Source organism: Notothenia rossii, assembly GCF_949606895.1.
Source record: "Notothenia rossii genome assembly, chromosome: 7".
Lineage (NCBI taxonomy): Eukaryota > Metazoa > Chordata > Actinopteri > Perciformes > Nototheniidae > Notothenia > Notothenia rossii.
In genome coordinates, this window is record NC_136905.1 from 81,729,761 (window position 1) to 81,756,513 (window position 26,753).

At 38.8% G+C, this 26,753-nt stretch overlaps 2 protein-coding genes across 2 annotated transcripts in view; one reads left to right on the forward strand and one right to left on the reverse strand.

The window, feature by feature from the left end:
• Nucleotides 1-617: 617 nt before the first annotated feature.
• On the reverse strand, nucleotides 618-6,467 carry LOC307013407 (galectin-related protein B). The gene is made up of 4 exons (XM_079640797.1): nucleotides 6,341-6,467; nucleotides 5,951-6,036; nucleotides 3,223-3,403; nucleotides 618-2,210 (listed from the first exon to the last, which is right to left on the reverse strand). The coding sequence occupies exons 1-4, from the start codon at nucleotides 6,365-6,367 to the stop codon at nucleotides 2,067-2,069; spliced, it is 438 nt and encodes a 145-aa protein (XP_079496923.1). The 5' UTR covers nucleotides 6,368-6,467; the 3' UTR covers nucleotides 618-2,066.
• A 1,245-nt stretch (nucleotides 6,468-7,712) lies between these two features.
• zfyve26 (zinc finger, FYVE domain containing 26) overlaps nucleotides 7,713-26,753 on the forward strand; it is a 39,765-nt gene continuing 20,724 nt past the window's right edge. Inside the window, exons 1-12 of the mRNA XM_079640860.1 lie at nucleotides 7,713-7,838; nucleotides 9,544-9,836; nucleotides 10,338-10,413; nucleotides 11,629-11,715; nucleotides 11,930-12,079; nucleotides 13,522-13,858; nucleotides 18,060-18,184; nucleotides 19,745-19,909; nucleotides 19,996-20,084; nucleotides 21,395-21,546; nucleotides 23,451-23,654; nucleotides 24,913-25,508. Coding sequence (XP_079496986.1) covers nucleotides 9,646-9,836; nucleotides 10,338-10,413; nucleotides 11,629-11,715; nucleotides 11,930-12,079; nucleotides 13,522-13,858; nucleotides 18,060-18,184; nucleotides 19,745-19,909; nucleotides 19,996-20,084; nucleotides 21,395-21,546; nucleotides 23,451-23,654; nucleotides 24,913-25,508 — 2,172 coding nt within the window. The 5' untranslated portion in view covers nucleotides 7,713-7,838; nucleotides 9,544-9,645. The remainder of the gene's footprint in view (nucleotides 7,839-9,543; nucleotides 9,837-10,337; nucleotides 10,414-11,628; nucleotides 11,716-11,929; nucleotides 12,080-13,521; nucleotides 13,859-18,059; nucleotides 18,185-19,744; nucleotides 19,910-19,995; nucleotides 20,085-21,394; nucleotides 21,547-23,450; nucleotides 23,655-24,912; nucleotides 25,509-26,753) is intronic.

The following is a 26,753-nucleotide window of genomic DNA, read 5'->3' on the forward strand; positions in this document are numbered from 1 at the left end:
TAGCCAAGGGACAATGGTGAGTGAGGTGCTCCACGGATTGGTCCATTTGGGCCAATCCGGTCATTTGTTGTTGATTTGGGTGTTCACACTTCACAGAACCCAGGAAGCAAACAATGGAAAAAGGAGGAATGTCCAACGAGGCGTTCTGGGGCAGCATAGACAGGTCTTCTCTGTGTTAGAGTTTTACTCACTACAGGGTGTACTTTGAAGGTTTTGACTCTGCGGACCGTTTACATGCAGACAAACCTTCATAACACACAAGGGGACGGGTGATAACCGGAAAAGCATGACATGGGCCCTTTGAATCCAACTTTCCTTAAGCTGTATAGGAGCTCTAACCCTGCAGGAACCCTCAGTGGAATATTTGTTATAGTTTGATGTTGTACATTTCCGTCAGCAAATGAGCTGACACGAGGAAAAGGCGCAGGCAGAGACAAGAAAAGCCTCAGGAGATATTTATCACAATCACAGACAGGCACTCCCACTCTCCAACCAAGCCCAGACTGTATCTGCATGACTCAGATTACAGCATTGTTCCAGTGAAATCCTGAGTGACACCTCAGAAATCTATGACGCTGCACAGTGGAGTGAACAACAAAGCAAGAAGAACAACAAAATAAATCAACAAAAGGGGATTTATTGCCGTGAAGTCAATATGAAACATTCATTTAAAAAGTGCTAAGGGTTAAAGAAAAGTACACACAGCTGTTTGTAAAAGTGATAATGATCCAATAATAAAAAGTAACATACAGTATCCAGAGGCTGTTATATATCAAATGGGAAACCTACGACAAATGCACTTTTGGAAATTAATTCTACAGCCGTTTTAGGAAATGATCAGGGCTTCTTTTTCTAACTGTGTGTATCACTAACATGCACTAAGGCTAAATTACAATATTATTATGACACCTGTTACAGAAGTTGTTTGGGCACAGAGTTACAATCAGTCCAGAAACGTTTATCGTCATGCAGGCGCTCGTAAACGTAAGTGCTTTCAGAGTTTAACCCCAGAGAAATACATTTTTGGATTTAAAGTTAAACGCATGATGACCACATGTGAATTTTTTTTTGAGATGTGACCAAAAGTGAATTTTGAGATCAAAGTCGGAATTATGTGAAAAAAAATTAGGATTCTTGGAAGAATTCAGATTTTCTCCCAAATTCTGACTTTTTTTTCAGATTTCTAGGATTCGGTATTCAGAAATGTTCCCAGTATTCAGACTTTTTTTTCCATAAAATTCAATTATTTTCCCGGAATTCAGGATTTCATCTCAGATTTCTGAATTTCTCTCAGAATTTGGGTTTTTCATCTCAAAATTCTGACTTTTTTGCTCAGAAAGTCAACTTTAAAAACAGAATTTTGAATTAAAATAAATCCCGTTTGGTCATATCTTTTGAAAAATGCACGTGTCCCTAATCCTTTTTAAGTACTTTATGTAGTGACACATCAGGAAAGGGGGAAATATTTCTAAATCCTAAAAAGTTAGGATTCCTGGAAGAATTCAGATTTTCCTGCAAATTCAGACTTTTTTTCAGATTTCTAGGATTCAGTATTCAGAAATGTTCCCATTATTCAGACTTTTTTTCCACAAAATTCAATTATTTTCTCTGAATTCAGGATTTGATCTCAGATTTCTGAATTTCTCTGAATTGAATTGGGTTTTTAATCTCAGAATTCTGACTTTTTTTCTCAAAATGTTGACTTTTTTACTCAGAAAGTTGACTTTAAAAACAGAATTTTGAATGAACTAAAAAAAAAAAAAATCCCTTTTGGTCATATCTTTTGAAAAATGCACGTGTCCGAAATCCTTTTTAAGTATATGCAGTGACACATCATGTTTGCACATCAGGAAAGGGGGAAGTATTTCCGCTTAGAGCACGAATCACATTCCTCAGTCTGTTTTAAGACATTCAGTCGTTAAGTCCCTAACAGGTAATCTAGTGAAGGCACTTTTACACGTAATTACGAGGCAGGTGTCACTTTGTTTTTCCCATAAAGGGCTAATTTTTCACTCCAAAAAAGTCACTAAATGTGTGTTTACTGTCCTCATTCTTCTTCGTTGGTGCTAGGCCACCTTGGTGAGCTGCAGGTCTCCGGAGACGTGTAAGGCAGTGAGGGAGGCGAGCGGGAGGGCACGATGGGTGAAACCACACAGAGGCTGGCCGTCTATTAAAATACGAAACTGCTGGTGCTCACACACAATCTCCATCTGAAGAAAAGGAAAGAGCGGAGAATATTTATTTATTTGAACGGGGACGGTGCACATTAATCAACATTTCTGTAAATGTGCCAGAGTTAGCAAAGAGGCTATTTTCCATCTGCATTCCCTGTAGTCACCCTAAAGACAGATTTCATTTTTTAAATAAGTAAATACAATAAAATAAAAACATGCAACATACAGTACTGGAAATGTCAATAAAAAGACAAAACAGAACAATAAAACAAAACAAAAAGAACATGTTAAAACACAGGCAGTAGACAGATTGTGCACAAGCTGTAAGCTATTTTGCAATATTTTATTTGGCATATTTATTGTATATTCCATTGTTGAAGTAGGTATTATCTTAACCTCTGTTCAATGCATCAATGCAACACTGACAGGGATCATTCTGCATAATGAGTACTTCACATTTTGATACTTTAAGTACTTTGGTTCAGAGGTGGGAGAAGTACTCAGAGCTTGTACATGGGTAAAAGTAGAAGTACTCAGATCTTGTACTTCAGTAAAGGTAGAAGTACTCAGATCTTGTGCTTCAGTAAAAGTAGAAGTACTCAGATCTTGTCCTTGAGTAAAAGTAGAAGTACTCAGATCTTGTTCTTGAGTAAAAGTAGAAGTACTCAGATCTTGTTCTTGAGTAAAAGTAGAAGTACTCAGATCTTGTTCTTGAGTAAAAGTAGAAGTACTCAGATCTTGTTCTTGAGTAAAAGTAGAAGTACTCAGATCTTGTGCTTGAGTAAAAGTAGAAGTACTCAGATGTTGTACTTCAGTAAAAGTAGAAGTACTCAGATCTTGTACTTGAGTAAAAGTAGAAGTACCAGAGTGTAGGAATACTCTGTTACAGTAAAAGTCCTGCATTCAAAATGTTCCTCAAGTAAAAGTAGAAAACCGTTATCATCAAAATATAGTGAAAGTAGCGACAGAAAAAGTGGTCATTGTGCAGATTGGTCCATTTCAGAATAATATATATGATATGTTTCATAATGATTGATCATGAAAGTACCTTGAAGGATTCTCCGGCTGCAAAGGGAAAGTATGAAAGTGTAGTTTCAGGCCGTCCCCACTTCCCGGCCACACGAGCGTTTCTCTGCACGGCCTTCTCCGTGAAGCTCACCTTCAGCTGGAGACCCACATCCGCCTCCTCCTCTTCCTCCTGAGGAGTGCAGGACAGAACCACCTCCATGCTGCAGGGAAGGAAAACAGAACATTGCATTTAAGAAAAATGTGAATTCTCTGTAGAACAGTGACATCTTCTGGTGTAAATCACAGCTGTATTATAGCACTATTCAGCTTTTGGGGGTTTTCCCTCTCCTGTAGTGTGTTCAAAAGGTTTTAGTGCATGCAAATGGTCTGCAGAGGCTAAAATCCCTGTGTTCTGTCCAGAAGGAGTTTCTCTCCAACACACCCACTGCCTGAAACTGATATACACCTGAACATCAGCAGGAGAGGACTCTTTAAAGTAGAGATACTACATACTGATATACACCTGATCATCAGCAGGAGAGGACTCTTTAAAGTAGAGACACTACATACTGATATACACCTGAACATCAGCAGGAGAGGACTCTTTAAAGTACAGACACTACATACTGATATACACCTGAACATCAGCAGGAGAGGACTCTTTAAAGTAGAGATACTACATACTGATATACACCTGAACATCAGCAGGAGAGGACTCTTTAAAGTAGAGACACTACATACTGATATACACCTGAACATCAGCAGGAGAGGACTCTTTAAAGTAGAGACACTACATACTGATATACACCTGAACATCAGCAGGAGAGGACTCTTTAAAGTAGAGACACTACATACTGATATACACCTGAACATCAGCAGGAGAGGACTCTTTAAAGTAGAGACACTACATACTGATATACACCTGAACATCAGCAGGAGAGGACTCTTTAAAGTAGAGACACTACATACTGATATACACCTGAACATCAGCAGGAGAGGACTCTTTAAAGTAGAGACACTACATACTGATATACACCTGAACATCAGCAGGAAAGGACTCTTTAAAGTAGAGACACTACATACTGATATACTGAACATCAGCAGGAGAGGACTCTTTAAAGTAGAGATACTACACACTGATATACACCTGAACATCAGCAGGAGAGGACTCTTTAAAGTAGAGACACTACACACTGATATACACCTGAACATCAGCAGGAGAGGACTCTTTAAAGTAGAGACACTACATACTGATATACACCTGAACATCAGCATGAGAGGACTCTTTAAAGTAGAGACACTACATACTGATATACACCTGAACATCAGCAGGAGAGGACTCTTTAAAGTAGAGACACTACATAATGATATACACCTGAACATCAGCAGGAGAGGACTCTTTAAAGTAGAGACACTACATAATGATATACACCTGAACATCAGCAGGAGAGGACTCTTTAAAGTAGAGACACTACATAATGATATACACCTGAACATCAGCAGGAGAGGACTCTTTAAAGTAGAGACACTACATAATGATATACACCTGAACATCAGCAGGAGAGGACTCTTTAAAATACAGACACTACATACTGATATACACCTGAACATCAGCAGGAGAGGACTCTTTAAAGTAGAAGACAAAATAACAAAATGACAGTTTAATAAAAAAGTATTTAAAATCTTTTTTTTTGCAGAAAATGTTGTAATTCTGGGTAAATTGTTGTTCAGATGCATCTGATTTGAACTTGATCCGAGTACCAAGATGATAAAGCACAGGTTTTTTGCAACACATGATTAAATAATCTCTTATTAGAAAGAGAAATACAATGCAGATGAAATGCTTGTCATGTTAAATAAAGTGTTCAGGGAAATGGCCTGAACACTACTTGTCCTTAAAACCCTCCTGATGTCCCTGCAGCTATAAATAAGTGTCTTGACATAGAAAAAGTTCTGCATCAGAGTTCATTTTAGAACTGTTTATTTTGTGCGGCCTCACTGCCATCTTTTACTGGATCTTGACTGATGACTGAATGAGTAATGAGCCGACTGATGTTATCAACTAAAGAAATCCCAGTGTGACTCTTTAGGTTTCATGGGATTTTGCAGATTTCCCACCACATCCACATTCTTAACTATAATTAGGTCCACACTGGCATTACAGAGAGTCCTTTCCCAAAACTGGACATATATCTGGTGGTTGGCACATGCAACTAAAACACAGCTGACAGTGCTGTAACATTCAGATAGAAAGTCAGTAACTTACTTCACCTTTCAAGAAAGTAAAAAATGAAATACTGCAGTCAACAAATCTCCATTACAAGTAAAAGTTATTTATTTAAAAGTACATACGTATTATCAACTAAATAAAAATGTAAAAGTACTCAGTATGCAGAATGGCTTCTTTTCTATTACATTATTATTGAATATTATACTATTCTGTTCATGTCAAATACATAGGCTACATACAATATATGTAAGAAGAATTTAATGTTTGTCAATTTGAAGCTAATTCTATATTACTTTTGTAATACTGTGTAATAAATCCAGAGGGGACATACCAAGTAAATACATGTATTATAACAGGAATACATCGAAATACTCAAACAACAAGTGTAATTATAGTAGGCTACTTAATCACAAAACTTGAGTAAATGTACTTTCCACCACTTGAATCTGCTGCCACGTCATGCAACAGTATGCCATATCAATAATGCAGAATCCGTTTTTTTTTTGTTGCAAAAATGAAAACAGGTGCTTGCACTCACCTCTTGGGTTTATGGTTAATAATTCCCATAACGACCAGCTTCATTGAAGGCCGCATGCCTCCCTTTATCTCTCCGCTGTAGTCCCCCTGCCAAACAAAAGAGATGTTAGAAAGACATCTCACACAGGGAGAGGCCCACCGATCAAAATCACTTTTAATTTCGCATGCTGTTGCTTCATCATGCAGTATGCTGGTATTTTAATCTGCAGAATAAAGCACAGCCACCGATGGGAACAAAAGCTCCATTGATGCACATATTTAACAGTGACTCAGCTGCACTAAACTGCCTGTATTTCCTCCAGTAAGTCACATATCCTACATTCAATAAATACTTTTTGCAGAAATGTTATAACACGCATGCTACTGAGCTAAACCTGAGCTAAACACGTACATTTTCTTTCTTGTCCTGTTCTTCCATTCCACTCAGGGCGTGATGCAGTGTGGAGGTTTGCAGCCGTGATGCCAACTGAGACTCCGGATAATAGACCCCGCCTGCTCCACGTTGTCATAGAGACTGGCTCCCAAATTGGCATTGGGGAGACAGGAAGGGGGATATATTACAGGCTGCAAATGCATGATGTGCCAATTCAATTATGATTATGTGGATGGAAAGTGGGCCAAAGAAGATTTTAAACACTGATGTGCACGAGTGGGTTCATCATTTTGCTGCATGTTAATGCTGCTTGGTTGCTGCTTTCAGTCTGCAGTGAGCGTGCTTCACATGTTGTATCGTACACAGCGTAACCTTCACCTGATGCTGCCTTCACTGGTCAAAGTAAACCTCGTAAACTGGCACTTTAATATTACTTCAGAAAGTACAATTTGACCCTGCCTGTAGATTCCAGTATCTTTCTCCTCCTTAAATAAAAGTAGAAGTACTCAAATATTTTACTTGAGTAAAAGTTGAAATACTCAGATCTTGTACTTGAGTAAAAGTAGAAGTAGTCAGATCTTGTACTTAAGTAAAGATAGAAGTACTAGAGTGTAGGAATACTCTGTTACAAGTCAAAGTCCTGCATTCAAAATGTTACTCAAGTAAAAGTAGAAAAGTATTATCATCAAAATATAGTTAAAGTAGCGACAGTAAAGGTAGTCATTGTGCAGATTGGTCCATTTCAGAATAATATATATGATATGTTTTATAATGATTGATCATTAAAGTGTTCTCAAAGCTGGTAAAGGTGCAGCTAGTTTAAATGACTTTGTATACTGCAGGGTAGCTTGTGGATTTAATCCAGGTGGAACTAAAGTCGGATTTAACACTCATTCATCCAGATCTGTAAAGTAACTAAAGGGATTAAATACATTTAGTGGAGTAAAAGTACACCATTTACCTCTGAACTGTAGTGGAGTAGTAAAGTAACTTAAAATGGAAATACTCAAGGAAAGTACAAGTATATCAAAATGGCACTTACGTACTGTACTTGAGTAAAAGTACTTCCACCTATGCTTAAGTAAGATTTGAATGAAGGAATCTATATCTGTGATTTTAGCATTACACCTTTTACTCAAGTAAAATCACTTTTTTATCCTAATTCTATAACATTTAATACATTAAATAAAATGTAAAATATATTCTTCTACATACAGTGCATTTCTTCATACTCCTACCGACATCTGTTTGTCAGATTAAATAAAACTCAGATGTTATACACGGTTTGTTTTGTGTCCTCCTATTTGGATAGTGGTGTTTCCGACAGTCCCTAAAAGCAGCAGTAGCAGAAGAAAACGCCCACCTCGTGCCAACCGTTGACCAACCGGCGTTCGACAATCAGCTGGTTTGGTCACATGACCTTCACTAACATGCAGCTAGCCTCCTAGCACAACAGCAGAGATAGCAGGAGTGTAAATAGTCCTCCGTTTTGGGGCAAAACGACACAAAGAAATGAGTAAGTAACTTTATTAAATACTCGCTAACTTGTTCATGATGTGTGTGTGTTTCTAAAGTCTGTTACGGATGTTAGCTAACTTAATGTTTCGCATTCAGCCAGTCAGCAAGAATGTAAGCTAATGCTAATGCTATCCTGTGACATAAGACAGCTGTCAAATCTGAGAAGAAACGATATAAATATTGACATTTTAAAAGTGTATTTAACTAAATAGCGTAGTTAAAGTCACTACAGCAGCTCACTAGACTTCTGTTATTATTGATTTTGTATCTTGCGTTATTTGTTTGCACAGGCAATTAAAGGTACAGATGAAAAATAGGAAAAATGTGTCGATCGATGTGTTTTTTTATTGACTTTCAACATCCTCTGTCTAGTTCAATAAAATGAGTTTCAAATATTCTATGCATAGGCTTACATTCTGTATTATGTTTGTTTGCCTCTGTAATCATGTATTACATTTAAAAAGCAAACCTATATTAGAGATGTTGAAACTGAAAGTGTCTAAAATATGTGTGTTTGTCAAACTCTGTATACATAAAGGTGTTAGGTAATGATGAAATATAATCAAGTATGCTGTAAAACATGTACTGACTGCATTACTGTAATACTTGGATGACATGTACAATCAAACACTACATACGTTGTATTGTTTACTTATACTGCCAAACAGGACTTATTGTGTGTAGAAGTATAAGGAAATACATTTGAAAGTAATCCAACTCCTAAAAGGAATCATACTTAATGAGTTTTAGAATCTGATTATCCAGAAACAACATCCTTCCTGTTTATTATTATATAAAAGGCAAAGATAAGCAGAGAACCAGCTCAATGTGATTTGAGAGGAGTGTGCATGTTTATGAAACAAAGGGTTAGGGCAGGGGTGTCAAACTCAAATACACAGTGGGCCAAAATTAAAAAATGGGTACTATTCGAGGGCCGGACTGGTTCAATGTTTATTGCAGAACTTATTGAAATGAACTTATTGCACATATTAAACCTGGAACTAACAAAGCTTAAATGATTGCCTATAAAAACAACATTAAACATTAAATAATCAGTTCATTCATTTCTTATGGCTCTATCTGCAGCTTCTCCAGAGTCATTTCTTATGATTACATTTTTCAGCTTCCCTAATTCTGTGCATGATTATTTGAGGACAAATAATTAATGATGTATATATAATTATTGACTTTAAAATCAAGTAATCTATGCATTTGTAGCCAACCGAAAAACACCAATCAAACACATATTGATTCGATTTAACGCTGTAAAACAAAACAAGAATAAAATGCATTAAAAGTGGGTTTATTTAAATTCAGTTTTTACGTCTAAAGAATAAAAGAGAGAGAAAAGGCCGTTTAGTATTTACAACAGTTTTTAAACGAGACCTTTTGAATTGCAAGTGCTTCAAATGGGGCCGGAGGTACCTTGGATTAAAGATTTTGAAGTGACTGTTATTTTGTATATATTGATTGTTGTGCTTTTATTTAGATCTTAATGTGTGCAGATGTATAAATGTTTCTTTTGATTGTGTATATATAGGATATATATATTTGTATTTTTGTATTCTGGATTGTGGGAAACGGTATTTCGATCTCTCTGTCTGTACACACAAACTGAAAGATTGACAATAAAGTTGATTTTGAAATTGTTCTTATTGTCTCAGCACTTTTTTCACCATTGTTATTACTTGTCTCTTTTTCAGGTGAACGAAGCTCGAGTCTCCCGCTGGGCTTCATGGCAGTGACGGAGCGTGTCCACTTGTGACGGCTGAGCGGATTGGAGGAGGGTCTCAGTGACAGTGGTCATGCATCCCTTCGGCTGCGAGGCAGAGACCTCCCTGCAGGAGCTGTTTGAGTATTTTAAGAGATGCCTGCAGCACGGGGAGTGGGAGCTGGCCAACGCCTGCGTCCCTCAGCTGGTCAGCTCCACGGGGGGGCTCTCAGAGAAACTGCGAGACATAATAAAAGCCATCGTCAGCCACCCGTACAACTTAAAGTGAGTCACAGTGCTGCTGCATGTTCACAACCACAAGACATAAGGGTGCTCCTTTTGTGTGAATTCTTTTTTTAAATCTAAACACGAAGCACTTTTCCCTGGAGCATTGATGAGGGCGATATCACATGAACATTTAGCACGATCAAATACATTTAACTCAACTCATAAAAAGCACTTTTGAGCACTTTTTCCAGGCTCTTGCAGACATTTAAATGGAATTATAAAAACTATTTATTATTTTTTTTAAATAGACCTCCTATTGTTTACTATATAAGTGTATACAGTAATAATTTTACACTAGTGTAAAATGATAACATGTTTAAGAGCAAATAGTTTTTATTAGTCAGAATAAAAACATACATTTAAAAATGATCTTAAAGCCGATCCGGATTGATTTAATTCTGACACCCCTCGTTATTAGGCCTGCTAAAAACCCAAATATTACAATTGTGCGTATACTTGTTTGTTGCTTTATATTTAATGACTATGTTTATTTTGCAGATGGGAGTCTGTGGGCAGTCCGCACAAACTGGCTTGGTTTTGGCTTCAGGTGTTGGAGAAATGGACAGACGAGCAGGTAACACTATACAAATATCAATATCAATATATATACAAATCAAGCTCTCTCTCTCTCTCTTTTGTTTTATTTCTTCATGTTAAACTAAAACTATATTTCTGGTATTCGAGTTATCTTATTTGGAAGTAAATCGTTCTTGCAATCAGGAAATCTGTCTTGAAAATGTGCCCTGTGCTTTTTAAAAAGCAGACATGTCGTGAATATGAACGGTGTGAAAATACTCCTGAACCAGAATCCACACACTGACACGATGCATCTACTCTTACATGTTTACCACTGATGTAGAAAAAAGTATGAGACAAGAGTAAGAGAGAGCTGCTGCCGTTTCTTTATTGATTTATCAATTATTGATTCATGCTGTAAATGAGTTGCACTTTTAATATTTAGCTTTTTTATCAACTGTTTTATTTTCCATTAATTATGGCATTTTTATCCCTTTCTTTTATGTTCATTCTCCTTAAGTTTGAAGCACTTCGAGCTGCATTTCTTGTATTTAAAGGGGACCTATCATGCAACGTGCACTTTTTGATGTCTTTTATACATAAAGATGTGTACCTCCGTACCCAAATCTCTAAAAACGGGGGTACAACGGAGCTGATCCAGATTTGCGTCCGATATGACGTAATATCTGAAATGTGGACCCACGGCCCTATCAGAAACGTTGCTATCAGAAACAATGCCCGACTGTTTTGGACGTAATATGGTCGGTGTTTACATTAGCATCGCTAACACTCAGAGCTAACCTGTACTGGAGAGCATGTGTGTGAAGAAGCAGGAAGTAAAAAGGAACTCACCTTGTGGTATAACCGGCAAGAGAGAAAGCCTTTGAGCTCCATACTGTTTCAGAGATAATCCTTGATAATCCATGATATGGCGTTTCATCACGGCAGTATTTAGTTTAGACAGTAGCTGCCGGGTCCCCCATGAGCTCAGCCCCCTACTTTTTTATTTTTATCAATATTTACATTTTTAAAAGCTTTATACCCCAAATCAGCACTTTAGAAACAGGAAGTGAAATAAAGGGATATGAGGCATGGCTAGAATGGGTGATCTGTTTGGTATTTTGAGCAAAACACTTCATAGACCTGTTTTTTATATATTCTTATATATCTGAGACCTCTGCTATTGCCTAAAAATAGCAGGATAAGTGACCTTTAAGATTCTTTACGAATAAAGTTCATAAATGCAATTGTTGTTGTTTACTGTCCTCTTCAGGTTCCTCCGGACGTCAGGAGAGAGCTGGAGTTCCTGCTGCTCCTGGAGGAACTCGGCTCAGAAAACATACCAGAGACTGCCCTCAAGGTTCTCACCATTTAATCATTTAACAACTGGCGTCTACTGTTGAAAATGAAATAGTGAAAACCAGATAATAAAACGCTTAACCATTAAATTGACTGAGAAACAATCATACTGTGTGTTCACACCGGCCGAGTGCATGCAGATGATTTCACATGCTGTGTTTTGGGGAGTAGCGTGACTGTTGAAATGGTGACTTTAGTCTGACATCTTTTTGCAGGAGTTGCACCGGGCCTTTCTGAACTCGCAGTCGGAGCAAAAACCTCCGGAGGGTCAAAGGTCAACAGACGCCACGGTCGAGTCCTGCCTGCGGACGTTACTGGAGAAGAAGAAGCCCAGACTCGCCCAGACCTTAGCACATTTCTTACAGGTAAAGATAGACATATTATAACTTTTTAAAGCAACAAAAACGGATTAAAACTTTATAAAGTAATATGCAAAGAGTGGAAATAGAAATTATGTCTCTTTTATTAACGTGTGTGCATATTCTTTCTTTTTTACTTTTAGCTACTAATCATTTTTGTTTTTTTGCAATCATGTTAAATGAAGAGTCCCCTTCATTTGTGTTTCAGGTTAAATAAACATAACTAATTGTATTTATTAGAAGATAGTGTAAGATATGATTTAAGCATATGTTGGTTGCATTTATTATAAGTTGATTATATGAATGTGAAGATTTAAAAATGGGATTATGTGTAGTGGAAAAATACCACTATGTTTTGTCTATTTGTCCGTTTCCCTTCATACGATACGATATACTTAAGCAATAGCTCACGACAGGCCGTGGTATATGGTCATTATATCACAGTTAAGGGGCGTGGCCCGACGCGAAACGTTGTTACCGTTTGAACTAACGTAGCAACGGCAGGAACTGCTTCAATAGCGTTTTTGCGGACCTTTTTGATTACAGATTTGAAAACATCGTTGCTTGCTTTAAAAGTAGCACAATTCATTATGTCAAACCTCGGAGAGTATCTAGATGTCCCTGCCCTAATGCCAAAGGAACTGCACACTGAATATGTTTTGCCGTTTGATGTCTATGTCTGGACCGCTGCGTAAAAAGGAGGGTTTCTGCCCCGTTACTTCTCCGCTGTTTGCTTGTCCCAGTTTGAAAAGCAAACTGCATGCATTTTGCTTTTCAGCCAAACTGTATACAGTTAAATCGACCGGACTTCTTTCTGCAGATGTGAGCGTCCTTCACAACGGTCAATAAGTCCTTGCTGCACATTATCCCTTACATGTTTCCATCTTAAGCTTTGTTAGTTAGTTAGTTTTTTAACGGACGTAATGTAACAGTTGTAACGGTTGTAGCTTTTCTCAGACGCGGAGGGATACTGACTTGTTGTGAAAAGTAACTACAATTCTACCCGCGATCTACGCTCATTATATCACGGCTAAGAACCAATCAGATTGCTTGATTTGACTTGTCCGTTTTATAAGATACGATATACGATACGATATACTTTATTGTCCCCGTAAGGACATTTGTTCTGGACTCCGTCCTGCAGTTCCACATACTTGTACATATACAAACATAATAAACATTAAAATACATTCACATATCATCACTCATGCACCGTTTGAACACAGACGCACAGACTGACGGCGACCTGTTGCACAACCCTCATGGCCAACATTTCATTCCATGTGAATCCTGTTACAGTCCTTTTGTAAAATCTTAAACCTTAGAATATTTTATGAATTGTAAGGTGTACTCTGGTGCTTTGAAAAGCTTCTAAACAGAATGAATTATTATTATTATTATTATTATTATTATATTATTATTATTATTATTATTTCCCCCTCTCCCAGTGTTCCTCAGAGGAGCGTCCGCTGCAGCTCACCTTCATCCAACACCTGCTGCAGCAGCTGAGGAAACCGGAGTCTCGGCCTGAGAAGGTGGAGCAGTTTGTGGAGGAAATGTACTCCGTGTTGTCCGTGATGCCGTGGAGCTCCAGGAGGGCGGGCGGGGGTCAGCTGGAGGCCCTCTGCGAGGCCCTGTGGGGTGCCAGAGACGGGCCCCTGAAGGAGGAGAGGGTCCTGGGCTCGCTGCTCCGCCCTCAGGGGGACGACCTTGTCTCCGTGTACTGCTCCGTCGCCCTGAGGCTCCAGAGGGACCACCTGCTGAGGAGCGCCCCTCTAACTCAAGGTAGAGTGGAAGACATTTTGATAAACACACACATTTTTGAGTTGATTCCTTTTTTTAAATATATATAAATTAATAATAAATAAATGATATCTAAATGAATTGATTAAATGTAAAATGAAGTAAAATTATATAAACAGAGAAGTTAAAGTTGAACTACAATATTATAAAAACTAATAAATCAAGAAAGAATATAAGGAAATGAAAAAGAAATAATAATTTAAACATAGGGAAGTTAAAGTTAAAATGTACAAATTGAACCAAAGTGTATGGAAATAAAAAATAATGACAAGATAAAATACAAATATTTACGACGATGTCAAAATATAACGCTGTAATAAAATGATGTTTGACCTGTAATAAATATAATATAATATAATATAATATAAACAGTAGTGTATTTAAATGAATACACATTGTTATTTGTAAATTACATGTAAACATTTCCCTTCTTTGACTTAAGTTTTCATCAGGATTGCACCTACCTACTCAAACTAAAACTAAAACTCAAATCTCAGCATGAATCAGTGATGTGGCCGTTAAGCCTCAAACTCAAAGTACAGAGGAAGACATTTTAATCTGGAAATAAATCTCAATCTTTATTTACTTATATAGCACATTTAAAACAACCTCAGTTCAATCAGGAGAGACGGTTTTGATGTAAGAATACATATTTATTGCCAGGAATACCCAAATGAATGTAATGGAGTTTTGGCGATTAGGCCCCGTTGTGCAGGAGTATCATTCGGGAGGGGAGAACCGAGCGGCTTTGCTTGACCCTGGTGGTGGTGAATGGATAGTTGGGGTCGGTCTGAAGGGGAGGGGCTTAGCTTGACCCTGGTGGTGGTGAATGGATAGTTGGGGTCGGTCTGAAGGGGAGGGGCTTAGTTTGACCCTGGTGGTGGTGAATGGATAGTTGGGGTCGGTCTGAAGGGGAGGGGCTTAGCTTGACCCTGGTGGTGGTGAATGGATAGTTGGGGTCGGTCTGAAGGGGAGTGGCTTAGCTTGACCCTGGTGGTGGTGAATGGATAGTTGGGGTCGGTCTGAAGGGGAGGGGCTTAGCTTGACCCTGGTGGTGGTGAACGGATGGTTGGGGTCGGTCTGAAGGGGAGTGGCTTAGCTTGACCCTGGTGGTGGTGAACGGATGGTTGGGGTCGGTCTGAAGGGGAGGGGCTTAGCTTGACCCTGGTGGTGGTGAATGGATAGTTGGGGTCGGTCTGAAGGGGAGTGGCTTAGCTTGAACCTGGTGGTGAATGGATGGTTGGGGTTGGTCTGAAGGGGAGTGGCTTAGTTTGACCCTGGTGGTGGTGAATGGATAGTTGGGTTCGGTCTGAAGGGGAGGGGCTTAGCTTGAACCTGGTGGTGAATGGATGGTTGGGGTTGGTCTGAAGGGGAGGGGCTTAGCTTGACCCTGGTGGTGAATGGATGGTTGGGGTTGGTCTGAAGGGGAGGGGCTTAGCTTGACCCTGGTGATGGTGAATGGATAGTTGGGTTCGGTCTGAAGGGGAGGGGCTTAGCTTGACCCTGGATTCAGAGGGACAGGAGGTGAAAAGGGGTGGAGGAGGTTTCGTCGAGTCACCTGAAATGACAGCTGTCAGAGGGGGGAGCAGACTTAAAGGTTTAGCGGAGCGCTGTGATAGGCTTGTGAGAATAGAGCGAAATGATTGGTTAAACTGGGGAGTGACGCCCCCGATCACTTATTGAGATGAGAGGGAGTAGTAACATAGACATAGCAAATGAATGAGAAATTGAGTCTTCCTGGTTGAACTTCATTATAACAAATATAAATTAACACGATAGGAGTAAAATAATAAAAAAATAAGATAAAAAGCACAATAACTAGAGACATAAAAACACATACAAATATAAAAATGTTAAGCTCGACTAGTATTAAAAGCCAATGCAAAGAGGTGAGTTTTAGCTGAGATTTAACGAGTTCAATACTGAGCAGTCCGGATTTGTACTGGGAGGCAGATGTTTGGGTTTTTTCGTGGAAAATCCTAAATTGTTGATAGTTTGGCCGTTAAAATGCTTTTGGATTACGTTTCTAGCGATAAGTTTACATTGTACTTTTAGAATCTACGTCCAGTGGATGTGTAGGATCCATAGTTTGATAGATATTACGAAGATTATTTGAGCTCCATGTTTTCTTTTACAAAATATTGTATCCATGTCACGTCTTGAGGGGGTTATTTGTGAATATACTACGTTTTGTTCTGTCGGCCAACGTAGTTATTACACGTTTTTTTCTGAGACTTGGTTGGTCATTTTGCCCGTTAAGCTCTCTTCATGTTAAAGGTAGGGTAGGTAAGAATGGAGAAACCAGCTCGAGTGCGCTAGAATTTGAAAATACACAACCGGAAAAAATCTGCCCCTTCCTTCAGACTTCCTCACAGAGCCCCTCCTCCAACACACACGAACGCACACATGACCAATGATGGCACGAGATAAGTTTGTGCACAGATGGAAGGCTGACAGGCAGGTAGGCCATCCAGTTATTTTAGCCGGGCCGGCTCAGATGATTGGTCGTGCTTTTTACAGCGCCACGGCTTCCACAGATTACATTTTTTAATGTATTTAATGTGAAAGCATTTAATATATTCATTGCTATCGGGATGTTAAGAGCATTCCATGGAATATAACAAAAAGTGTTTCTGAAGTGAATTACCTACCCTACCTTTAAGCATGTTCCTATAAATCACTTCTCAACTGGTTTTTGTTTCACAGATATATAATATTTATAGCCTGAGGTTTTGACTTCTTCAAATGTTGCGATCATCTCTTTTCCTCTTGTATTCACACTTCTCCTTCTGTGGCTTCAAACGCTCAGCAGTTTTTACTTGGTGTCACCGAAGCGTGACATCTTCTCTTGCTCTTCTGCAGTTTTGTTAGCATCAGCATAGATTTCATATTTCTAAAGATCTGTGGGCAAAATTTAGATTTCACAGTTGATCATTAATGAGGCATTTTACACAGTAGTGTTGATTAACTAGTGATTTTGAGCTTGCCTGAATGAATGTATTATCTATTGTATCTTTTAGTACACAGACCTGGTAATAAAAAAACATGTTTTCTTAGTTTTTATTTCAGTTTTAGCAACTTAAACTAAGATATTCACCCTTTTGGGTACTGTTTTTCCCATTTTTCTTTCAATTGAATCTGCATAGTTTGTACATAGGAAGAAAATATGAAAGAAGACCACAATGATTAATTCAAAATACAAATAAAAAGGGCGTTGTGTGCTTGAAAATGCATATTTTTACTGAACTTTTTTAAATCCCCACAGCAAATACATGCCCTAAAGTCCTAGGCAAAACTCTCTTATGCATTTCTGTTAGGAAAAATCTCACTCGTCCCCGGCTTGAGCTTGAATCTCAGGATCCATGTATCTGTGATCCTCTCCAGAATGGAAGTAGTCATCACATACAGAGCATCAACTAGTTCCTGAACAGTGTCCTTCACATGCTGATATCCAAGAGAGGGAGTTACTCAGTCACAAGATGGAGGAGTACCGGTTCTTCTAAGTAATCATAGATCCTGTCACGTACTAAATACTGACATTTTCTCAAAATCCCCAAATTCTGACTTTTTCTCAAAATCCCCAAATTCTGACTTTTTCTCAAAATATCAAAATTCTGATTTTTTTTCTGAAAATCATGACTTTTTCCTCAATATTCTGACTTTTTCTCAAAATTCAGACTTTTCTCAAAATCCCAAAATTCAGACTTTTTCTCAAAATTCAGTCTTTTTCTCAAAATATCAAAATTCTGTATTTTTCTGAATACTTAAAAATTGTTAATAATCACTGTTCCCCGGCTTGAGCTTGAATCTCAGGATCCATGTATCTGTGATCCTCTCCAGAATGGAAGTAGTCATCACATACAGAGCATCAAGTAGTTCCTGAACAGTGTCCTTCACATGCTGATATCCAAGAGAGGGAGTTTCACAGTCACAAGATGGAGGAATAGAAAGCAGTATTCAATGTTTACTTCAGATTAGCTCCACGTCAGAAATGATCATGCTTGTCATATGTCTCTCTCCATAGAGGCTGAATCATCATGTTAATCACATAGCTATCACATGCCTCAAACAGTCCTGTTTACTGTTACTCTGATATTGGAAGAGGACATTCAGTATTTTCCCAACACTTTCCCTTTGTCATCAATGTTATGGATCCTCATACTTGTTTAAATCCCTCTCTCAGTGGAGCTTCCTGAAGCGGAGAAGCTGGCCCTCAGTTTGTGTTGCCACAAGGATCGCCCGTCCATCTGGAAGACCATTTACTTCGAGTGCCTGAGCAGTGGGAAGCACTTCCTGGAGCAGGTCTTGGTGAGGAAAACTCTAACTAGCAATACTATTTACGTTTACAAATACCTACAGTGTACAGACTAGAGTCTTCTTCCAGAACGATCATGACTCCCTAATAAGTCCTGACAGTGACGTTAATCATCATGTTGGCTAATAGTTCCCATGCCATAATATTTAGTCAGCCATGGTTACAGCTTTTTATTTGATTAGATTTAATTCGAATGTGTAAAACAATAATACAAAAACTTAACGGTGGGGTAGGTAAGAATGGAGAAACCAGCTCGAGTGCGCTAGAATTTGAAAATACACAACCGGAAAGAATCTGCCCCTTCCCCCAGACTTCCTCACAGAGCCCCTCCCCCAACACACACGAACGCGCACATGACCAATGAGGGCACCAGATAAGTTTGTGCACAGATGGAAGGCTGACAGGCAGGTAGGCCATCCAGTTACTTTAGCCGGGCCGGCTCAGATGATTGGTCGTGCTTTTTACAGCACTACGGCTTCCACAGATGATTTTTGTTTATTGTCAAAGCATTTAATGTATTCATTGCTATCGGGATGTTAAGAGCATTCCATGGAATATAACAACAAGTGTTTCTGAAGTGAATTACCTACCCCACCTTTAACATGAGAATTATTATACAGTACAAAATCAAGCAGTGTCAAATTGATTTACAAAAATATTACTGATTCTAAGTGATGTATAAATAATACTTTGCTTTAATACTACATTTTGTGGAATTCTCTATGTATATATAATATTTATTTGTAGATATAAGAGAAGATAAAAGATGCCAAGTCAGGGGATAATTTTTTCGATGTGTTTGTCAATACCAGCTTCACCTTTGACATTGAAATTCATCACATGAGCCATTTGCTGTTTTGGGAGTATGAGCATTTGCTGCCATGTGAGGAAATTGAATCATGTAATCACTTGGGCCCAGGAGTTCAAAACTTTTAATCTCAATCCGATCCGATCCGGATAGAGACATCTATAATGTTTAATTATATTTTTTTATTTGAAAGGTGATGACAGATGATGGACTTTTTTTTTTGTTGAAGATATTTTTACTTTAATCTAAATTACATTTGTGGTTGACAATCTTTGCTGTGATACTTTTATGAGTATAAACATTTATGTCATCAACATTTGGTTGAAAACAAAATAGGCCACCACAAACGTGAGCAAAAAATGAAATGTATTTCCCATGAAGGCTAAAAATTGTGTATTATTTCAGTTAACAAACTTTGCCATCTTATTTAAATTGAAACATATTTTAAAATAAATGGTACAGTACATTTTGCTCTGGAAATCCACTGGAAGTCCACCCCTCTGGTGAGATCAGGATAATCCAGTTTTTTGGGATGAAACTGATCCCAATCCTGTGTTGTTGGTTTGAACTACCCATTTTGAAGATTTGATCCAGATTAAAGCTTGGATTGGATTTCCTGATCTGATCGGATATGAAAGTGATCCTAATCCTGTTTTTTGGTTTTGAACTCCCCAAAATCCAAATCTGATTTGATCAGATAGGGATTAAAAGTTTTGAACTCCTGGGCCTTGTTTCCTTCCTGCAGATCACGGCTCTGGACCTGATCAAACACGAGGACTTTTCTGCGCTGAGAGATTTACTTCAGCTGGAGTTTCAGCCTCTCTCCCGCCTGCTGTTGCTCCTGGGATGGACGCAGTGTCGCAGCCTGAGCGCCGCCCAAACGCTGCTCAGCGTCCTGCACCGAGAGCAGGTCAGACGTCTGATAAAACCTCCACACATACAGATCATTTACAGCTTAATAACGTGATTAACTTCTCCTCAAACCCTCTGTCTCAGGCTGCAGCCAATGACTCCGTTCTGCAGGAGTTTTCCAACCTGTTGTCCTCTCAGCTTGGAGTCCTTGAATGGTGTAAAAACAACAATCCGTAAGCGTTTGTGTTTTTATTCTTTAAGCTTGACTGAATTTTTACCCCATCTTAATTTGTATTTATTTGTAAATCCTTTTAAAATTTCATTAGAGGAAAATATGTCTGTGGAAAAGGTCTGCCACATTTCAATATTACTCTTATTCATTTTCCAATTTGAGTCCTGATTATAGAAACCAATAATGCATTAGTTTACACAATTTTAACCCTTTCATTGCCAGTGTGTTTACTCTGTCAATTATTTGTATTTATTTTAATGTATATATTTTATTTCAGTTTAAAAAAGGGGAAAAACTCCCCAAATGACAGCTATATATATTTAGTTTGACCTTAACTGCTCTGCTATGTTTGTTTATAAAGTGCCATTATTGATTTTCATAAAATAAATAAGAATAAGACGTTTTCAAAAAATATTTTATAAAATAATGTCATTTTTTTCTTCCCTAAATTCCGGTTTATGTCACTGATAATAAACTGAATATATGCAGTGCCTTTGTTTAGTTTTCTCTGCTGCTGCAACACAAACCTTTCTGAATTGGGATCAATAAAGTACCTCTTATCTTATAAAGTTTGATTTGGATGCATTGCATAGGTCAGGGGTCTCAAACTCAAATACACAGTGGGCCAAAATAAAAAAAATGGGTGCTAGTGGAGGGCCGGACTGGTTCAATGTTTATTGCAGAACTTATTGAAATGAACTTATTGCACATATTAAACATGGAATTAACAAAGCTTAAATGATTGCCTATAAAAACAACATTAAACATTAAATAATCAGTTCATTCATTTCTCATCTGCAGCTTCTCCAGAGTCATTTCTTATGATTACATTTTCCCACAGGCCAACAACAGCTTCAACAAAACTATTTCCCTCAAAGAGAAACCAAACATGCCCTGTTGTCCTGAGAGAGAAAGTGCAGAAGGAAACATCCATTAAACTCAGTGTGCTGCTCTGTGATGCTAGCTCAGATACTTGGCATCTCATCTTGGGTGCAAGGTCATCAATGTTTGGGCTCAGTCTCTGAGCTGAGGAGACCCTCAGGATGGAGTGAAGGTGTGCGTGCAATATACCGGCAGGCAAGATCTAATAGGAATTAGAAATTATCCTGCGGGCCGAAATTAAATCCACCAAGGGCCTGATTTGGCCCCCGGGCCTTGAGTTTGATACATGTGGCTTAATACAGCTGCAATAAACACCTTTCTTAAAGATGTTCTAATAGTTCTTAGTGTTACTGTTTTTAAAAAGCCAGAATATGATGCATAATGATTTAATATTGAATCATTCCTTCTTTGGTAACTGTTTGTGCACAGAGGGATTTCCATGGAGTCGTTGCTGGCTCAGCTTCACACTCTGGACCATCACTCCGCTCTCTATATCCTGCACTCTCTCACTCCTCTTCCTCAGTTTGAGGAGCGCAGGATACTGGATCTGCTGCAGCAGCTGCCAAACTCACCTGCACCAGGTCAGCATCTCCCTCCTCTTTTCATCTCTTAGACAGGGTTCTTACGGTCATTAAAAACCTGGAAAATTCGTGGAAATTCAAAATGCTAATTCCAGGCCCTGGAAAAGTTATGGAAAACAATATTTTTCCCAAAGTTTTGGAAATGTAACTAAAGTTGCATCAAATATAATTTATATTTTATCTAATCGCCGAAGTAGTAATACTATAATGATCATAAATACTGTATCGTATAGTAATGAAACGTAAAATGTCATTTAACTGACGAGGTGTTTTGCTGGTGAGAGATTTTAGTGGCTTTAGCGTGTAGAAGCTAGTAAGCTATTTGATTTGTTTTAGATAGGCACAACATGTTTCATATGCAGACCTTATTTTCCTGTTCCATGTTAAAATAAACCATTTTCAGAGGTACCGCTGAGAAAGTAATTGTTTTGTTTATGGAAAATTAGGTAAAGGTCATGGAGAAATCATTGGTGAAAAAGTGTATGAACCTGATTAGAGCAGGGGGGTCCAAACTGTTCACTCAGGGCCACAAACAGAAAAATATACGAAAGGCTGGGCCCCTCACTTGAGGTGATGTATATTGCCTCATATGTTAAAGGGGACCTATCATGCAAAATGCACTTTTGTACGTCTTTTCTACATGAACATGTGTCCCCGGTGTTCCAGGGAACTCACCAAGAGTCAGAAAACACAACCCTCTCTATTTTCCTCCATACCCAAATCTCTTAAAAAGGGGCTGCAACGGATCTGATACAGACTGATCCAGATTTGAAAACTTCTATGACATCACAGAAGTGGCGCTACGGCTATTGGGCCAACTCCACCAATCAGGAGGAGACAGCCACGGACATTGCCGTTGGAAAGCACTGGAGACGCTGTAGTACATATGCCAGGCCTGTAGATGGTGCTGTTCTCACAGAATCAGCCCATGCAAAGACAGTGTTAAATTGAGCGAAATGAGGAATGGCTAAAATGCATGATCTGTTTGGTATTTTGAAAAATAAAAAGTTTAAATATGTCTTATATAGGTATGGTCCTACACTATGTTATTCAAATATAGCATGATAGGTCCACTTTAAGTTATAGGTTAGCAAAATCCAATGCTCCAAACTTGAATCAGAAACTGTTTTTTTACCAGGTAGGTTTACACGTACGAGGAATTTGACTAAGTGTCATGTTGCATAAAAACAAGAATTAAAAACACAGGTAGAAAAACATTAGAAATAATATAAAATATTGTTGTGCATTGGGGCGACTGGCTGTGACGGAGTGCAGTCGTCTTTCAACCAGAAGGTTGTGGGTTCGATCCCAGCCCGTGCAGTCAACATGTCGATGTATCCTTGGGCAAGATACTTAACCCTGAGTTGCTCCCGATGGCCAACGGTGTGTGAATGTTAGGTCCTAGAGTAAGGTACACTGCTCTGTATGAATGGGTGAACGACATGTAGTATGTAAAGTGCTTTGAGGGGTCTTAAAGACTGGATAAAGCGCTATATAAGTACAGTCCATCTACCATTAATGTAATGCATAGACATTTTAAGAAAGAGAACAGCCTACACCCCAGCTCTCCATAGGGCTTCATTTAGTTTCTTACAAAAGTGTTAGCAGCTCGTTCCTTAAAACAGAAGCCTCACATTGATTATAATAAGGGACCATTATTTTTAAAAGCCTGTTGTGCAAATACTTTTTTTTATCAACTAAGATTTCTTGTTTTCAACTTTAATTGACTGAATTTCTACATATATATATATATTTAGGACGTACAATACAAGTTTCAGGTGTGGGCCATATTCCATTACGATTATACTTTATGAATTTGTGAGGGTATAATTCCCTGTATTACAGTCTGAATGATTATCCTTGGAGCTAATTGCTAACAGAACAATGTGTTTCCCCCCCTGCAGAAGACGCTGCGGCCGTCAGTAATCTGAGTTCTGGTGTGCAGAGGAACATCGTTTTGTTCCAGGGGTTTTGTGCCATGAAGTATGCCGTCTACGCTCTGTGTGTGAACGCTCATAAACACTCTCACTGTGCCGAGTGTGAGTCCGTGCAGCAGCAGACGTCTGACACGGAAACAGAAGACAAGCAAACTCCTGCTTCCTCAGACGGTACGATCTGTCTTCATTTCCTGTGAGGAAGTTTCAGTTTGCTGTCTGCACGTTTAGCTGATCAAAATGTTGCTTGCACAAAAAATCAGACACTTATCTTTTGAGTGTTTTTAAATGAACACTATTTGTAGTTGTGTTGAATCAAGATCTTAAAAACACTTATAGTAGAACAGAATATGTGTATCTTTTATTAAAAAAGAATCTCATTGCAATCAAAAGAAAAACCAATATTTTTAAATATTATTTGAATTATTTAAAATACATTTTTTAGATTTATATATTATTGGGAAAAAAATACATTAAAGGGGACCTATCATGCAAAATGCACTTTTTGATGTCTTTTCTACATAAAGATGTGTCCCCGGTGTGTCGGGGAACTCACGCAGCGTCAGAAAATAAAACGCTCTCTCTTTTCCTTCGTACCCAAATCTCTAAAAACGGGGAACAACGGAGCTGATCCAGGTTTGCGTCCGATATGACGTAATATCTGAAATGTGGACCCACGGCCCTATCAGAAACGTTGCTATCAGAAACAATGCCCGACTGTTTTGGACGTAATATGGTCTTTGTTTACATTAGCATGGCTAACACTCAGAGCTAACCTGTACTGGAGAGAGTATGTGTGTGAAGAAGCAGGAAGTAAAAAGGAACTCACCTTGTGGTATAACCGGCAAGAGAGAAAGCCTTTGAGCTCCATACTGTTTCAGAGAGAATCCTTGATAATCCATGATATGGCGTTTCATCACGGCAGTATTTAGTTTAGACAGTAGCTGCCGGGTCCCACATGAGCTCAGCCCCCCCCCCTTTTTTATTTTAAAGCTTTATTCCCCAAACAGCACTTTAGAAACAGGAAGTGAAATAGAGGGATATGAGGCATGGCTAGAATGGGTGATCTGTTTGGTATTTTGAGCAAAACACTTCATAGACATGTTTTTTTATATATTTGTAGATATCTGAGACCTATGCTATTGCCTAAAAATAGCATGATAGGTCCACTTTAAAGGATATTAGAAATACTAAAATAAATAAAGATATATAAATTTAGAAGATAATAATGCTTCTGATAAAAGAAGGTTAATAAATGCTTTTTAAAAACTCTGGTTTTACCAAAAGTTAACAGATTATCTCGAGAGCAAATTACAAATCCTTGATCTAGATCATTCAAAATTGTTTGATTAAATGTGTTCTTTGGGCTTAATAAAGTATGTCTTAGTCTTAATTCTGATCCTCTTTTCATTCTGATCCTCGTGTTTCCCAGGTCTTCCTCTTCTGTTCCAGCACTTCCTGTCTGAATGTCAGTTCCACCTGCAGGCCGTTCCCTCCATCCTCCGCCTGGAGCTCCTGGAGAACATCTTCTCTCTTCTCTTCCTCTCCACCGCCGACTTCTCCCCACACATCCACAAAGACTCAAACTCCAGCCCTCTCAAGGGGAATGCATCTCAGTCTGAATGCTTATCAGAAACTAGAAACACAGAGGAAGAACTGGGAGCTAAAGAGAGGACGGATAAAGAGAAGCAGAAGCTGCCTAAATGTAATCACCTGGAGCTGGGACACTTCATCCAGGGCTGCAGGGGGTTCCTGGCTGACGTGACGGCCATGACGGGCTTTTTGAAGCTGCTGAAGGAAGGGTTGGAGGGCATGAGTGTGGAGGAGGGGAAGGAGGCCACGGAGGGTCTCGGATGCTCCATAACGGCGGAGACTTTTGCGGCTCGTCTGCAGAGGTTATCCAAACGCACCGCCGAGGCTCAGTGGAGGCTGCAGATCATCAGCAGCAACCAGAGCAGCGGGAGCGGTGAGATGGATCAGACATTTCTATCGCTTTCCTGTTTACTTTCTGTAACAGTTCTTTTTGGAGTAGGTGTAGGTTAGCTCAGGGGTCCCATGGTTGTTTGATGGTGCACTATATACAGACACATTGAAGGAATAACAGGCTAAACAATATTACAAATGAAGTCACACTGCAAGAAAATAACGTTTCTAGACCAGAAAATCACATGTGCTGTGGAAAATGTATTTAAAAAAGTTCCTACACACTAGTGTTCATACTTGAGTTTGAATATTTATTAAACATCTTGCCAGCGCTCAGACGGACCAGCTTTTAATCTTTTGATTTACCTTTTGATTGGAATTCATTTGGGTCAAACCATGCAACTCAAATACACGCATTGTGTTTTAATCACATGTAATGGTGACAAGACAACCCACATTGATACTGAACATAAAAGAGTAGGCTAACAGATAAGCTATTATTTGTTGTCCTTCTGCAACACAGAGTAAAAAGTACTGTAATTGCATTCCTTGGATTTTCAACAGCAGGAATGCAAACCTACAAAAACACAAATAAAATGTATTTAGTTTATATTCCATAGTCCCAAACAGAAACTGGATAAACACACTATTCTTCATACCTACTCCTTTGACTGTTAAACTCCAGCGTTTCCCTTTTTGACTTCATTCAACAGTTGCAATGAAATATACTTAGTTACAGGGAGTAGTAGACATTTGCAATATAACAACAGTATACATTGAAACCCTCCCCTTCTCATTGTCCTCTTTTTTTCTGATGTGCATCTTATACAATGTCCATGAACTTTATACAATAGCAAAAGGGATGTTTCGTAACAGAGGCATCATTGACAGAGTGAGGGACAATCCTGCAGGTGTGATAACGGTCACACAAACAATACATTACAATATTTTGGTAATTAGACCAAGCAACCTTTTTCTCTTGGTGATAGAACAGGTTATCAGTAGTTTGTTAATTCTATGAAATGAGGACGTGTCTGGTGAATAAAGGAAACCCAATCCGACCATAGCTCAGTAAATCTATTCATCTGTAGGCCAAGAGAAAATATTAAAAAATAATTGTTTCCATTACACACTGCGAAACCCAGCCCGAAACACACACACACACACCCGCAGCCTGGCTGGGAGTGTGTGTGTGTGTGTGTGTGTGTGTGTGTGTGTGTGTGTGTGTGTGTGTGTGTGTGTGTGTGTGTGTGTGTGTGTGTGTGTGTGTGTGTGTGTGTGTGGGTGTGGGGGTGGGGGTGGGGGTGGGGTGTGGGTGTGGGTGTGTGTGTGTGGAAGTCCGCGGATTGG